Source organism: Aedes albopictus, chromosome 3 (genome assembly GCF_035046485.1).
Source record: "Aedes albopictus strain Foshan chromosome 3, AalbF5, whole genome shotgun sequence".
NCBI classification, from domain to species: domain Eukaryota; kingdom Metazoa; phylum Arthropoda; class Insecta; order Diptera; family Culicidae; genus Aedes; species Aedes albopictus.
In genome coordinates, this window is record NC_085138.1 from 179869889 (window position 1) to 179886411 (window position 16523).

The following is a 16523-nucleotide window of genomic DNA, read 5'->3' on the forward strand; positions in this document are numbered from 1 at the left end:
TATCGTGATTAGTTTGCTCTAGTATTGAGAGTCATTTTGCTACTGCTAGGGGTTAAGCTAAACAAATCTACGTAAAATCATATTTACAAAAGAAATTTGAACGAAAACTGACAATACTTCATTCTCTCAAGCTACTCAAAATCAAGTGGATAAGGCACACGAACAAAACCATAACGGGAAATGAAAATAGCGTTGTCGCATGCCGATTCTAGCAAGTTTTAAAATAAGAAAATATGTTACACAAACATTCCCATACATGTTCTTGCTTTTGGCACCGAAAGAGAAAGCCTTGTACATCGTTTTTGGTTTCGTTCAATTCGAAAATGCTGAGCCAAGCAATAGCAAGAAGAAACTGTCTGGGTTCTGTTCCGTTTGCGATTTTTTTAGGATAATTTGTGCTGTAGTGGATCACTGTCCTGTTGGAACTGTGGTGTGGGTGTTTTCACAAAATGCCTTTGCGTTGTGAAGAATGAGTTTGTAGATTTCATGTAGAATGGTGATGTCATTATCGTTAAAGTCTTCGATACATGAACTCAAATATATTAGTTACCGAACGTTTGTGTCAAATTGTTAAAAATATGATTCATATGTTCCAAGAGATTAATTAGAGACAAAAACAGGTCTCTTTGAAAACATATTTTTTGGAATTGAATGGTGGAGATACGGTACTACAGCCACTTAGGTTACACGAAAGAGTATATTTACTGTACAAAGTCACATCAATACACAGTTCACGCTACAGTGGTACACATTGTTCACATCGATATAGGAAAATACAGAGATATACAGAGGTGGTACAGGAAAGTTCACGTTTTTTCACAAGGGATACTCCTGCTTATGTATGCACAATTCACATTTATTACGGGTAGGGAAGTAGACAGTTGCCATTCCGTCCTTTCAGGACTCTTAAATCTCAGATATGGACTGGGTTCATCGAAGTTTGTTAATATTTTTCAAACACAAATCGATAGTGTAGCAGAAAGGTACGGAATGACTTGAGGCATGAAAAATATGATAGAGGACGTGGTTAAAGTAATCATCTGAAGCGTATTGTTATCAGTAATCCTTTCTGTTACGCTATAGATATGAAGATTTAAGGAAGACAGTTTCACTACGATAGAATATAGTATACAGACAAGACATCCCTGCCCGTTTTACCAATTTGAGTTTTTTCAACATTGTTCATTTAAAATCTTTTGAGCTAAACATTTGGCCAACCTGTGCATTTTAAGTCATCAGGCTCAATTTTTTTACGAATATAAACATTATAGAGAGCATTTGAAGATAATGAATTAAAATCATACTGAATCTAGTAACAAAACCAAAAAAAAAAAACTTACCACAATAAGCTTTCTTTTATTACCTCGGGAATACTAACAAGAAGTTTTGTTCAATATTGGTATATCTAACGCGAAAAGCGGTAGCCTAATTCCAAGCTTAATTCAATTTTCGTTGAAAAATCATGTTTAAAATATTCTTTGTAATTTCGTTATACTGGAAAACAACATAACAATAATAAAAAAATGATGGATATAAAAAGCCTGAGTCTAGAAAATAAAATTAAACAAACATAAAAATATAATTGTTCAAAAATAGAGTAAACAATAAAAAAAAAATCTAATTATAGAACGATTTCTCAATAATGCGGCCAGACCTTAATCATTTGTTTACCAATAATGTGTGTCCAACTCTGGGATGGTTGACCATTTTTCCCATATCTATTAAAAGTTCTATACTTTTAGTGATGCTAGTTTTTAAACCCTTTGGTGGTGGGGATGGGGTCATATACGACCTTAACGACGAAACCGAATATAACACACGTGTTTGAAAGCAGCGAAACAGTCCGGCTCCAAAACGTTAAGGTAAAACTGGATGAATTTATACTTTTTGGTTTTTGATTAATTAACGAAAAAAATATTCTCGGTTTCCATATACATTTAGAAGAAAGATCAAGATATCTTCTGAATATTTTTCTTGGTGAAGAATGTATATCAGTTTTCGCGAAATCATTTCGTTTGGTAATATCAGTATTAAACGGCAAAAGGTTATTGCAACCATAACAAATTTTAAATGCTCCATGGAAAATTAAAAAGCGCTCCATAAAGAATGAACATATGTTCCATGAAAATGTGCAATGTTACCCATAAATATTTTTTTTTTGTTTATAGAGACTTTACCCTGAAGAGGCATTCGTCTCTAAATAAATAATTGAAAACGTTTCGTACTTTATAAAAAAATGTACCGGTAAAACATAAAATTTACTCATTTATAGTGATATTTTTGCACCAATAAATAATACTGAAATGTTGCATAATAAAATACAAATTCTCTATGGAAAAATGCAAACGCTCCATAAAAAAAAATTGTACCCATAGAAAAATATTGCTCCATAGAAAAATTTAATTGCACCACAAAAAAATGAAAATGCACCTTAGAAAATAGACAAATACTCCATAAGTATTACCAAACTGCACGACATAAAATATTTTTTTTATTCTTAACCACTTAACCTATTTTACAGCTCTTTTGTCCACTAGGGCACTACGTGATCGATTCCAATTGGCGGCTGCACTTACACTTTGTACAGCGCCTAAATGTATTCTATTTTATTCTTATTCTACTATATCGTACTGGTTTGTCTTTGTGCTGCTTTCACTTTTCTACCCTGTATTTGGTAGAATGATGAGCACGATGATGAAATGATGTGTGGCTGTTGTTTCTTTTTCAGTCCGATTGGGGGTCGTCCATTATGGGTTGCCTTTCGCCGATATCCAATTATCCGGGTCCGTTTGAGCTATAAGAGCTCAGAAGAGGGTCAAGTGCCAGCCGCTCTCGGGGGAAGAGCAACTGACGAAGTGCCGGAGCTGGGATCGAACCCATGACCATCCGCTTATGAAGCGAACGTGTAGCCACTGCGCCACGGGCCCCGGCATAAAATACAATTTGCTCCATAAAAAAATGAAAATTCTCCATAACTTTAAACATTTGCATTACTAAAGCAGTGCAATGTGAAGCAATTCAGCCCTGTCGATTTAAATTATGAGAATATGCTATCTATGGAGGATTTTTAATTTTTCATTGAGCAGTTCATATTTTATACGGTGCAGTATGATAATACTTATGGAGAATTCATCTAACTTCTATTGTACAATTTAAATTTTTTATGGTGCAGTTTAATTTTTCTATGCAGCAATATTAAATTTTCTATGGGTATAGTTTTAATTTTTTATGAAGCATTTGCATTTTTTATGGAGCATTTGTATTTTTAATGGAGCATTTCAGTATTAATTATTGGTGCAAAATTTCACTTTTATTGAGAAAATTTTATGTTTTACCGATACATTTTTTATAAAGTATGGAACGTTTTCAATTATTTATGGGTAAGCTTTGCACATTTTAATGGAACATATGTTCATTCTTTATGGAGCGCTTTTTGATTTTCTATTTGTTTATGTTTATTTCTATTTGTTTATGGGTGCAATAAATAGGCTGCCGTATTAAATTTGTTGTAATTGCCCGGGGAATCCATATTTGGCTACTTGTCGATTTTCCGATGAGCTCACCTATGAAAGACCTGCAGAACATGGCCAGTAAAGTCTGCGCATTTTAGAATCGGTACACTTTCAACCGGCTGCAGATCAAAAACGGTTTCACTTGGAAAAAAGTGTTGTAAGAATCAATTGAAGTTAAATTATTGTATTTTGTAGGAAGAATATAAAATTTGCTGTTTTCAGATGAAATATCAATCTGAACTCCTATTGATATTTCTATAAGTGCCAGTTTTTTCTGCACAAATTGAACGAAAGCCAATCATTGTCATATTTAAGGTTTGTGTAGGAATATGAAATTGCCAAACCTACCAATTACGCAGTGTAGAATCGTTTTAGGTATTTTGATTTATGGAAGGCAAAATATTCCACGGTTGCTTTAAAATGACCGGTACAACTAAGAAACTGCGTTCAGCGTAAAGTCAGCTAAATATGTGATGTCATAGGCAATCTCTTTTTCAAATTACCTCTCGGGGTAAATCGGGATGGCCTCACTTCAAAGTTTCCAAAATTCAAATAAGCTTCCCCCCCTTTTCGGTAAGCAGCCCCAATATAGTCAAATACATTTTCCATGAAATTTGGAACCGGATTTGTATTCGGTTTTGAAAATCTCATGATATGGCTATATCTGCTTTCTGCTTCACATTTTTCGTCTTCCTCTTCGTTCCTTGGAAACAAACGACAACGGGCCATGCACACGCCACCGCTTTTATTCGTGTTTTAATGCGTGTGAAACTGCGGTACCGTGACAGCGATTTTGGTAAGAGAGAGGTTTGTTTTTGAGCTTGCATTCAAATCTTTTCTATTTTTGTCCTGCGTCTGACTATGGAAACTGGCAATACGTAGATCCAGTAGGGGAGACTGGGGAGACTTGATCCCTTTTTCTTAATTTGCCTGTAACTTTAAGAAAAAACACAAAACTAGATCCATTTTTCGTACAGAATGGCAGGTAAACATCTATTGCAAGTTTATACACAACAGAAGGACTTTAAATTATTGTTAAAGTTTTCAAAACTGTGTTTTTATGGAGGCATGTCTTATGATGTATTTTCCAAAAATGGGTCAAAATTGATCCCCTTTTGAGCATATGGTTCATTTAAAGGTAAAATAACTCTAGAAGATTCCTATTCATTTTCTTTTCAAGTTTTCTTGCATTTTTGATGCATACGGTGTGTTTGAAATTATAAGATTTTCTTAAATTGTTAAGGATATGCCGTATCTTGAAAATGGGGAGACTTGATCCCTCTTTTCATGCTTTGTACTAAAATAATATTTATCTGACATGTTTTATCATTGAATATACTAGAATTCCGAGTAAATAGAGGCTTCCATATAGAATTTTGTTTTTCACATGTATGATGTGTGTGTAATCCTCGAGGGATCAAGTCTCCCCATGTCACTGTTGTATACACTAAGCTACATTAATTACAATATTAATAGAACAGCTTTAATTGGATAAATACGTTTGATAGTACTTTATTTATACTATGTACTGTGAAATTTTGACACGATTTGGTTCAATTTTCACAAAGTTATTGAGATTTTTTGGAAAAAAATCCCTAAAAGATTTCTGAAAGACTGAAAACAAACCATCTGCCGTTAAAACATAATGCAATACAAAATTAAAATCAATTGTAGCCAAAACATTGTCGTCTGTCCAGATGTCGTTTTGGAAAAAATATGCAAGAAGAAAACTGTTTTTGATTCCGAGAAAATATGGGGGGAACAAGTCTCCCCAGGGATCAAGTCTCCTCAGTCTCCCCTACAGCTTCTCACATCACATCAAGTGATGTGATAGCCTCATTGGCAGATGCGCCTGGAGTTCACCAACAGTAGGTGTCTATGTTCAAATCGCGTTCGGGTCTGAACAATTTTTGTAAATGAGCTTGAAAGTATGTTTAATATGGCTTATTTTTTCTAAAACTAGAATAACACACTTAAAAATAGGTACCCAAAAACGAGTATAAAAATTTAGTTTTTACGCTATTTGATCCTTATGAAGGTATCAAACTGTATTATAGTTTTGATATATTTTATCAAAAACCAAGAACAGGGCTTGATGTATTTTTTTATATATTTGTAACAAATTCTGTTACACTTTTGTTAGAACTCGTATGATTTTTAGTTAGATTTTTTTATTTTAACAACACCCTGCATCTAAATTATAACAACCTATGTTTTAGACAAAATCTGTATAACATAATAACATATTTTGATATAATTATGTTATGTTCCCCTAGTCGGGATGCGAAGTGCAACTTGTACTGATAGGAATAACATTGTTATTTCTTTGTTGTTGAACAAAATGTTGGAAGAACATCACAACAACAATTGGGAGTATTTGTGCAGAGTTTGGTATTGATGTGGTATTTGTTGATTTACAGTTAAAACAACTGAAGAACAAGATTTGGTATTACATGATAGAGCTACCGAACAAAAGTGTAATTTAATAATAAGAAACGTTATTGTTTTTTATTCAATACCTGCTGTTTTGCACCTAATATAGCATTTGAAATATTAGGTATGCATTCACTATTGAAACATGTCATAATGTTATTTTCAAATTTTTATTTATACAAAATTATGATGTTCGTTTTTGTAGGGTATATCGATGTATAGAGGTATTTAGAAATCAACAAATGGCCATTTACGGTTCCACGACGAACCACGAGATCTCATGTGATACCACGGGGAGTCTATTCCAGATTGGCCGCTTTATGGAAAACCCAACAATGCTAAAAGATTCAAAATCGATCACAAATTAGCTACATTATGTGTATGAGCAGAATACCAATGCAAATCCGAGGGGTGATGCCCGCTGGATCGTGGACACCAAGGCAAAATGTATAATGGCTCCTACAGAGCCCTCTCCAGAGATGTTGAAGGGGATCAATTAGGGTGTCTTCTCGCGTCATGATCCTAGTCCTTGGCATCCTTTCGTAGGACTGGGGTGGGCGCTGAGGAGAGGCTCACCGATTCCAAAATCCCTCGGCGTAGGTAAGACCCCAGATCCAAACTGAATTTTGAAACTGGCCTTAAAAGTAGCTATTGCATAGGCTCCGGGGAAGTTTAGATTTGCTATGCAGAAATGCCTGGCGAGGGAATCTTACCAGAGGTTTGGAAGCGGTAGAGTCTGGTATAATGCATTGCCAAAGGCGACCGATGTGCTTGTTAGACACGGCGGGGAGTAGCTTGAGAAGATCATCCTCAACAGACTATTGACACACATCGAGGGTGTGAATGGTCTCTCAAGTAACCAGTTCGGCTTTCGGATAGTGAGGACAACCTTAGGTGCTATCGTGTCGGTTACAAAAACCACCGAAATATCGCTCCAGCGTACGAGGAGAGGGATTCGCTACTGTGCAAGTATTTTCACGCGTTCACGCGTTCAATAGTGCCAGTTTAGCTATTATTACCGATGCGCTTCTGTGTTTGGAGTTACCCGGGTGCTTGTACGAGGTAGTTGGAAGTTACTTCCCGAATCGAGTACTAGTTTAAGACACAGAGGTGCATTTACATAACCTCAGGAGTCCCGCAAGGCTCTACCCTGGGACCGGTGTTATGAAATGCCATGTACGACGAGGTGTTGAGGTTAAAATTCCCGGGGGCGTGGCCATCGTCTACTTCGCTGACGATATTACGCTGGAGGTCTACGATGAATCGATCGATGAAATGGGATTTACTGCAGCCCACTCGTTCGCAGTAGTGCAGGAGTAAAGAGGGCATGAGTTCCAGGAAACTGGGATTGGCTCTCCACAGATACAACCGAAAGATGGAGCAGTAAGTTGTAATTTGTGCAGACGGTCGACGATAAGCCTCGTTGATTATGCCTGCAAGAGATCTCCTCAGATATGGAAAACCAAATACCTACAACCTGAATGAGGTATTAAAAAGCCCTGCATAAGAGATAAAACACCTAAAATAATAACTGATGTGTATTCTGTGCATAACACGTGAATAATGACATCAGGTATGGCAATACCTGAATAATAATCGGCGATTTTTCCATACAAATAGTGATTTTCCCATTATGGAATAATATCTCAAGCAGTCCTCAACACCAAATCAATAACTCATTGAGGTATTCTATCAATACCTACAAAATACCAAAATAAGTTATTCCCAATACATGGGTAACTAACCAATACCTTGTCTCAGCATGATACTTGACTTTGGTATGTCGCAGTTATGTGTCAGTTATTTGTTCCTGCTTGGGTAATATCCAATAGATCTGCGGTGTATGCCAGTAAGCGCATGCTTCTGGATGGTGTCGCTTGGTCCATAGTAAAGTATGGCGACTCGGCTTGAGACACAGCGCTAAGCATCGACAGCTACCGTGACAAGCTGCAAAGTATTGCATAGGCTAATATGCCTGAGGGCTTCGAGCGCGTACCGTTCCGTATTACACGATGCGCTCTGCGTCATTACTGGTATAGTGCCTATCGGCATCCTTCGAAATGCGTGACACAAAGGACATACGCATAACCGCCAGGTAAGCCTCTATGGTTAAATGGTAGCGTCCTTATGACAGTTTCACCAAAGGAAGTTGGACCCACAGGTTGATTCCGAGGGTAGATAGTTGGATCACGGGCTGGTTGGCGCCATGGGCTGATTCAGGTTCATTCGGGACAGTATTTTCACCGTTTCGGTCATTCGGATTCTCCCGATTAATTATTGGTTTGGAGTGATTAAGAGGAAATCGAGGCGCTAAACTATAGAGGAGGTCTAGCGGTTCGGAGTCGGCTACATAAATCATACCGGTACCCTGTGGTCGAACCCGACTCTTATAGCGAATAAGTCTTCAGTTAGCCTAGTGGTTAAGGCTATGGATCGCCAATCTGGCGGGTTCGATTTACGTTCCGATCGGCAAAATTTTCTCGACTCCCTGGGCATAGTGTACTTGCCGTACAATATACACATTCATGCAATGGCCGGCAAAGAAAGCCCTTCAATTAATAGCTGTGGGAACGCTCAAATACGACTAGGTTGAAACGAGGTAGACTGGACTTGTCCCAGCGGGGACGTGGGGCCATAAAGAAGCAAAAGTTTCTGCGGGGAGAAATCCTTAGTAGCTTTGCTGACGTGGCGTCGGTTTTGTTTCTTTTTTTGATTGGATCCGATCCCGTGGTTGGAAAGGGGTACCCGGCAAGGTCGGGGCAGGTGGAGGTCCCATGTCGGCAAGTCCTTACGTGTGCTAGCTGATTGGATCTAACGGGAAGGTCAAATCGCCGTGTACGTGATACCAGTTTTTGATACTTGCTGTGCAGTTTCGAATCTGCCATCCTTCCGAGGACGAAAGGAGTGGTAAGTCCACCCGGAAAGCTGGCAATTCAACAGCATTGTACGTTGAAGGATTCTCCTAGGCATTCGCATTATGGCTGTTTGCAGTTACTTAAGAAGGACTCGAAGAACTCTTCGAATAGGGGAACTGGACACGACTGATCAAAGATCAGTGTACCATAGACCGTGGAAAAGGATCCTTTATTCGGAATATATCCATGGAGTGAATTGTAGCTCACGAAGTATCTGAAATATATAGGTAGCCAAGATTCCCAAAAGAGATGTTTGTTGATATTTCATTCCATTGTCATTGCGTAGACCCATTATTGCCGCCTCTAAAATAGTTTTAATTTTTGAAGCTTTTCATCGCAGCCGTATTTGATCACGCTCTCCTCATTTGTGAAAAATAGAAGATTAACATGGTAACCAATATTTAGCACGTTTAATTATGTCTTCCAAAAAAATTAAAAGATTCAATTGAAATTCAAAGAAAAAGATTTGCAGCTTTTAAGTTTTTCAACAAGTTATTTATACTTCCTGTTTCATGTTTCCAAGTTTATTTTTATATATGAACTTAAACAATTTAAAACCATCGTAGTGTAAGAATCGATTTTTCTACCAAACCTATGGACAAATTTTTCATTGGTTTTTAAAACCGATTTCATAATTTTCAGTTGCATAGTTCAATAATCATGATAGTGATTCAATATGGCATAAAAATTAATTTGCTGGAATGTACCAGTTCACCACGTTTATGGGTAATGGCAGACCAAGTTCTAACTAAATAACACAAGTGTTGTAATCAACACTATGTAACATTTGTTTTTTTTTTTCTTTCAAATGAACAATGCATCCCATTTTTGGACAAGACGTTTTTCAATCCTTTCTTGGAACTAAACATGATTGAGAAATGAGACAGTATAATCATGCATCAATGGAAACACAATATCGATAGTAAAGACTACTGCTCGCGATGGCGTTGAACAAGTTTTCTGTTAATTTTTCTGTGTTTTTGCTGTCTTGAGAAAATTTCTGATGTTAAACAAATCGTATCAAGACTGTGTTGGTTGTTAACTAATAGAATTACATAGAGTTTTGTCTATGTTTTGCGATGTTTTACCGACCTGAAATTCTTTAATCAAATGTTTATGTTATTCCTGAAATTTCAGTAAGTAATTTAAATGCTTTGCATGCTAGAAAAGTTTGTCATTTACTGAACAAGTAGCATTGATTCTTTATGAATCAGAAAACTTGTTCAAGTACCATTAAAAGTAAACATGGGTGTTGATCAACACGTGAAGCAGAGAATTGTATCCAAAAATGGGACATATTCAACTTGTCAAAAATCACATTTTAAACATTCCAAATTAAATGCAAAGAAATCTGAGTAAGAATCGCTAAATGGCTCCCATTGTGCCGAATTCTCTGAGGCACACGAAAGACCTCAAGTTGCAAAAAGGAAGCAGTTTTGCCTACATACAACCAAAATAGAACAACAGCGATCTTCTTCGTTATTGATATTGAGAACAATTAGAACTGGTTTACCATCCGACACCGAGAATTGCTGATCAAAGTAACATGAACTGTTAGTGTTCTAGGAAAATCTACGATTTGCAACATAAATAAATAAATAGAACATATCGAAGGGTCGATCTAGCAACAATAAGAAACAGTTCGAAGAAAAGGAATTGCCATAGGTTTAAAATTTAAATGATTAGGAAAACTTTCTAAATATGCAACTGAATCTAAACTTAAGATGAAAATCGAAGTAACAAACCTAATTACGGAACGGAAACAAAATGCACTAGAGATGACGAGGTACGATTTTTCAACGTTTGACAATATTCAAGGGATCATCATTGACGGGATATTGGATTCGATTGTTTGGCTCATTTGTTTTCTAGTTGTCCTGATGTCGATATTGTTGTGTAACTTGAATCATGGAAGCAAACTTTGAACTTGAACAAACTAGGTGGAAATATGAAAGAAACTTGAAACGAATGAAAAATATCATTTCAAACAACTAGGATGTGAATGAACGAAAAACGGAACTAACCGACTGTCGAAACAGGGGAACGCATTAGAACTGATCTATCGATATAAAGTAGCTCATAAGATTGGAAAACAAATTTTTATTACTTTTCAAAACAGTGGGCAGGTGGGTGTGTTATATTTAATAATACAACAAATCGTTGCTCTAAATCGTGAATTTCAAACTTTCATTGAACTCTAGGTGCATTTTTATTAATTTAAAGATTTTTGTTGAATTTTTACGAATAGATATTTTACTAGTTTTTGTTTTGTTGAAATTCATAATTTATGTACTTTTGCGATGTTTTATTTTTCAAGTAGTTACCTGCGTTTGGTGATCGGGGGCAGGGTGGCCCGTGTTGTCTAACAGTGTAGGGGAAGAAGGGCGAGCATCTAGCAACAAACAACATGAAGACTTGACATTTACCACAGCAGAGCAGAACTTGAACGTTTAGACGGCGTTCGACAAGCGTCGGCTATTCGAACGGTCGCGGCGGATGTTCGTTACAATTGTTCATGTATCGAAAACAGGTTTTGAACGAAACGTTGAAACACACTCACACATAAGCACAACATTCAATAGACACATAGGGTTAGGAAGGGACAGTCACACACACACACATCACGAAAAGGAAGTGCATTGGGTACGGTTTGGTATGTTACTTGCTTGATAATGATTTGTTTTTGTAAGGATGATTTTGTTAAGTGCCAATAGCAAGAGTTCTAGAGGGAGCAGCGACATTCTCAAATGTCAGGTGGTTGGCTGGTGTTGGTGTGTATTAACCTTTCGTTCATGTTCTGGTAGCTCACTTGCCATCGCACCATTTAAACGTTCCGATTAATATTTTGTTAAATTATTTTTAGTATGAATAAATTTATAAATTTGGAAATGGAAAATGTTATTGAAATGAAGGAAAAACTTTCTTAACAAAATACTAACATAATGATAAAAAGAACACACATGATAGAAGGAAAGGGAGCTTTATTAAATGGTGCGCACACTGAACATTTAAAGCTTATCATCGGCGTAATTGTTATCATACTTTTTAATTAGGAAAATTATCGAAATTATTCGGCAAAAGAAAATAATCGACTTCTAGTGATGCAATCAGTCTCATCTCCCACAATCTCTAAACTGACAGATCAGAAAGCAAACGGGCAAAAGTAAGAACAAATCAGAGAATTAAAAATCAAAACCAATCAAACAAAATAAACTGGAGTGAAGGAATTACAAAAACCATAACGCAAACTTTAGTTATCATGGCACGCATAAAAAAAGTTTAAATATTGGAATATTTCGGTAGTCGAGTTATTGTAGCTATCTCTCGGTGAAATATTAGAAAATGTGGAACTGTTCTTAGACAATTTAGTATTGAATGTTCAATATGCTGTGGTTATGCTGTGGGAAATGTTCAGTTTCAATCATATAATGGGTCGAATGAATGTGCTTGAGAAGATTGTATGAGCACTTTCTTTAGTAAATAAAAGCAAATTGACGGAATAGACACATATGTAATTGAATAACTGATATGGAATATGGCAGAAATGCTATGAATCCAATCGATGTAGTTAATTGAGTTTATTTAGGAGAATATGTTTAAGGAAAGCAATGTTCTGCTTGCTGCTTTAACTTTTGCGTGTCGATGTTGTACAGAAATGTAGTTAGTAGAGAGCATGCGAGTTGCAAGAAGTAAAAAGTATGTACAATAGCGTGGAAATTGTGAGTGTGTAGTGATTAGTGATAGTTTTATTTTGTTATATCATTTTTTTGTTACTAAAATTTACTAGTTTGTTTAATTGTTACTGTCATTAAGTCTTTATTGAAACTGATTACCTGAAAAGTATAGATTAATGGGTTTGACATTTACAAACATGAACTGTCACGCAGAAAAATGACGCTTTTTTTAAAACAATAAAATGCATGGCTGATTTTCAGTCTGGGAATTTACTTCTTCCAAAGTTACATGTATATTTCATTGTTGTTACTTAGAGTTTATCGATAAAACTCTTGATAAACCAATCAATTACCATCATTCCATATATCGATAGAAACTTCATTTGTTTCTACAAAATGGGGACCAAAAATACGTCCTGGAAGCGCTCACACACCATTATAATTTTCCCCCAACATCGCCATAACGAGGAAGGTCTAGCAAATCCATCACCCCAACTTCCAAGCCCAGTTTGGGCCGTGATGGAAAACGCGCATGTACACAAGACAGCTTCTACAGAAAGTTGGTCAGTATCGCTTTTTTGTCTTTATTTTTATTCGTTCTGCTTTCCATCCGCTTGCTGAATGTCTGAAAATAGATTTTCGAGCTGCCGCAGGAGCTCTCTTCACCAACACAACCACATTCCAGTTTTGTCAGTGGCAGTAGTGGTGCAGTCGTTTTAAACAACCCATTATTTTATGTTAAAACTACCAAATATCTGTTTGTTCCAACAAAGTGTCAAAAATTTCGGCAAATAAAATATTTGTTTTATCAAACAATTGAACAGTTCAGTTTTAACTAGAAATCAGTTTGTCGCTATAGTAAACTGAAAAATTGGTTGATTTAAACTAGAAATTGATTGTGTTTACAATTTATTTCTCTGCGTGATTAGTACATATAATCGCTTCTAAATATTCTCGGTGCATTGATTTCGTACCGCTGAGTGTTTGGTTACGCCTCCTCTCCTCTTCTTGGCGTAACGTCCTCAATGGGACAAAGCCTGCTTCTCAGCTTAGTGTTCTAAGAGCACTTCCACAGTTATTAACTGAGGCAGGCACGAAGATACTCTATGCCCAAGGAAGTCATAGAAATTTCCTTTACGAAAAGATCCTGGACCGACCGGGAATCGAACCCGTCACCCTCAGCATGGTCATGCTGAATACCCGTGCGTTTATCGCCTCGGCTATATGGGCCCTCAGGGGGGGCTTACGCAGATATCATTAAAGTGTTACTGTTGTCATTGAAGATATCCAACGGACAACTTTTTGATCATTTTGTGGAAATTCCCCTGAAGTTCATTCATCATTTTTAAGTGATACCAGCAAAAAATCATGTAGAGATTCCTTCAAGAATTCCTCCATGTATTTTCTCAGAAATTCCACTAGAATTTCTTCCAATCACACCTTTAGGAATTTTTACTCGGATTCTTGAAAAAAATCTGGGAATCTTTACAGAAGTTGAAGTGTTTCTACAGACATTTTTTCAGGGATTCGTTGAAAAATAAGTTTACGAATTCCTGCGGGAATAGTTTTAGAAAATCTACCATGAATGTTGGTAAGAGACTTCTCCAGGATTTTTTTCTTAAAATTTTTAAATATATTCTTATAGAAATCTCACCAAGGGATTTTCAAATATTCATACAGAAATTCTTTAGCAACTGCTTGTAGCCTTCCTCCAGGAATTTTCCTAGGATTCTTTCAGATTTTCCTCAAGGGGTTTTTATAAGAACATCTCCAGGGATTTCAACAGGAATTAGACAGAGGATTTATTAAAGCATTCCTGCAAGGATTCCAACAGAAATTCCACCACGGATTTCTTCAGGAATTTTCATCATGAATGTCAACATTTCTTCAGAAGTTTTTCATTGAATTTTTTTTAGCAATTTATCTGGATTTTTACAAAAAAAATCCAAGAATTCTTTGGAAATTTCTTCGGGGGTTATTTTAAAAATCTGTGGAAGGTTGTTTTTGGAACTTCTCTTCAGAAATATCTCGTGAGATTCCCCCAGGAATTCTTTCAGATATTCAACACGAATTTTTACAGAAGTATTTCATGAAATTACATTAAAAATACTAGAGAATTTCTTCTCGGATTTCCTGAAGGAATTTCTAAAGGAGTCCCTGGACATGCAGTTGGTCATTCCAAGAAGAAATATTTGATTTTTTGAAGAAATTTGTGTAAAACTGTTCAACATAAATTCGTGCAGAAATTGCAGTTAAAGGTACGGGAGAAATTCTTCAATAAATCCGTCAATAATTTTTTAGTGAGATTCATGGAGGCAAACCTTGGAAGAACTTTTGTAGATACTTCCAGTGGAGTTCTCGAGAGAATTTCTTGCAAAGCGGCTTTAAGATACTATTGCACACAAATCCTTGAAGCGATTTCTGAAGTTGTAGAGTCCAGAAAAAATTAGAACAAAATCTTGAGGAATTCTTTAAGGAATTACCAACAGAAATGTCTAATTGTTCAGAAATTGAAATGGGTTTTTAAAGGAATGCCTGAAAAGCTGGAGATTTCTGTGCAGTAATTCCAAGAAGAATTTGATAAGGAATTTCTGAAAAAAATGCACTTGAATTCCTGAAGCAATCTCTCGAAATGCTTCAATAAAAAATTCAGAAAGCCATCCTCCTAAAAAGTTTTGAATTTTTGAAGGAATCGATTTTTGGGATGAATACCTCTAGACAATTTTGTGCGAGAATATCACGAGGAATTACTGGAAAACAACTGCGAAATCTGTGATAAAACATCTGAAGTAATCGATAGAGGAGCTTCTCTTCAATCTGCTTTGGAAGTTCTGGAGGAGTTGATGTTTTTTAAGGAAAAGCCAGAGTAACATCTGAAGAAATGCCTAGAGGACTATGTTGACAATTGTTTAGAAGAAATTTGCAGATGAATTTCTGTCAAAATTTAAAAAAAAAAACAATCTAGGAGGAAATTTTAAAGGAATGCCTGAAGGTATAGCAGGAAAAAATATTGCTGAACTCAATAATAGAGTTCCTCCAATAGTTCCAGACAAAAAATCGTAAAAACTTCACCCAGGTGTTTCACCCGGGCATTTTTTTTAAATTATCGTATAGATTGGGGCGAAGCGTCTCAGATTTTCATGAAACTTTTTCCACAGGCAGGGCTCATGGATATATGAACAAAAAAAATTGAGAAAAATTCAGGGTCACCTATTTTCCCGGAAAAATCAGGTGGATTTTTTTGTTTTCCCCTGACACTACTTACTTAGAAAAATCATAACTCAAGAACAAAGTGTCGTAGAAACAAAGTTTGTTTTATTAAATGAAAGAAATTTTTTTCAGGAATAAAAAAATATATATATTGGGAAAGTGGAGCGGACCTAGTTTGATGCCCAGAATACTTGACTATCATGTCGAGGATCAGGGATCGAATCCCACTTCCGACACACTCACAAAATGTTGGTTCTTTCTTCGGAAGGGAAGTAAAGCGTGGGTCCCGAGACGAACTAGCCTAGAGCTAAAAATCTCGTTAATACAGATAGAAAAAAAAATGCACTGGAAAAAGTTTTCCGCAAAATTTTCCACAGTTGAGAAAATTCGTAAGGAAAAGCCGGAAAAACTATGCCCGAACTCGTGAAAAATTTTCGAAAAAATATATTTGAGAAGGTTATTTTGTGAGCATTAAGATTTTGGAATGCACTTTTTTTTCGTTTTCGAGTTATGGCCAATTTTGTTGAAAAAAGTCCAAATGTGCCAAAAAAGCCTTTAAAAAAATCATAACTCATGAACGGAGCATCGTAGAAACAAAGTTTCTCAATGAAAACGAAAGCAAATTTTCTCAGGAATTAAAAAAAAAAATGATGGAAAAAGTTTTCCGCACATTTTTTCACCGTTGAGAAAATTCATAAAGAAAAGCCGGAAAAACTATGCGCGATCTCGCGGAAAATTGAAAAAAAAACAATTTTTGGGAAGGTAATTTTATAAGCTTT

At 36.1% G+C, this 16523-nt stretch overlaps 1 protein-coding gene across 20 annotated transcripts in view; it reads right to left on the reverse strand.

Moving 5' to 3' along the window:
* The window catches only part of LOC109415058 (RIMS-binding protein 2), a 248204-nt gene that overhangs the window by 17446 nt on the left and 214235 nt on the right, over window positions 1-16523 (reverse strand). For 18 of the 20 annotated variants that reach the window (XM_062855737.1, XM_062855735.1, XM_062855730.1 and 15 more), the window contains one exon: window positions 11185-11252. The exons of the other annotated variants lie outside the window; for them this stretch is intronic. In XM_062855737.1, coding sequence (XP_062711721.1) covers window positions 11185-11252 — 68 coding nt within the window. The remainder of the gene's footprint in view (window positions 1-11184; window positions 11253-16523) is intronic. 20 annotated transcript variants of the gene reach the window in all.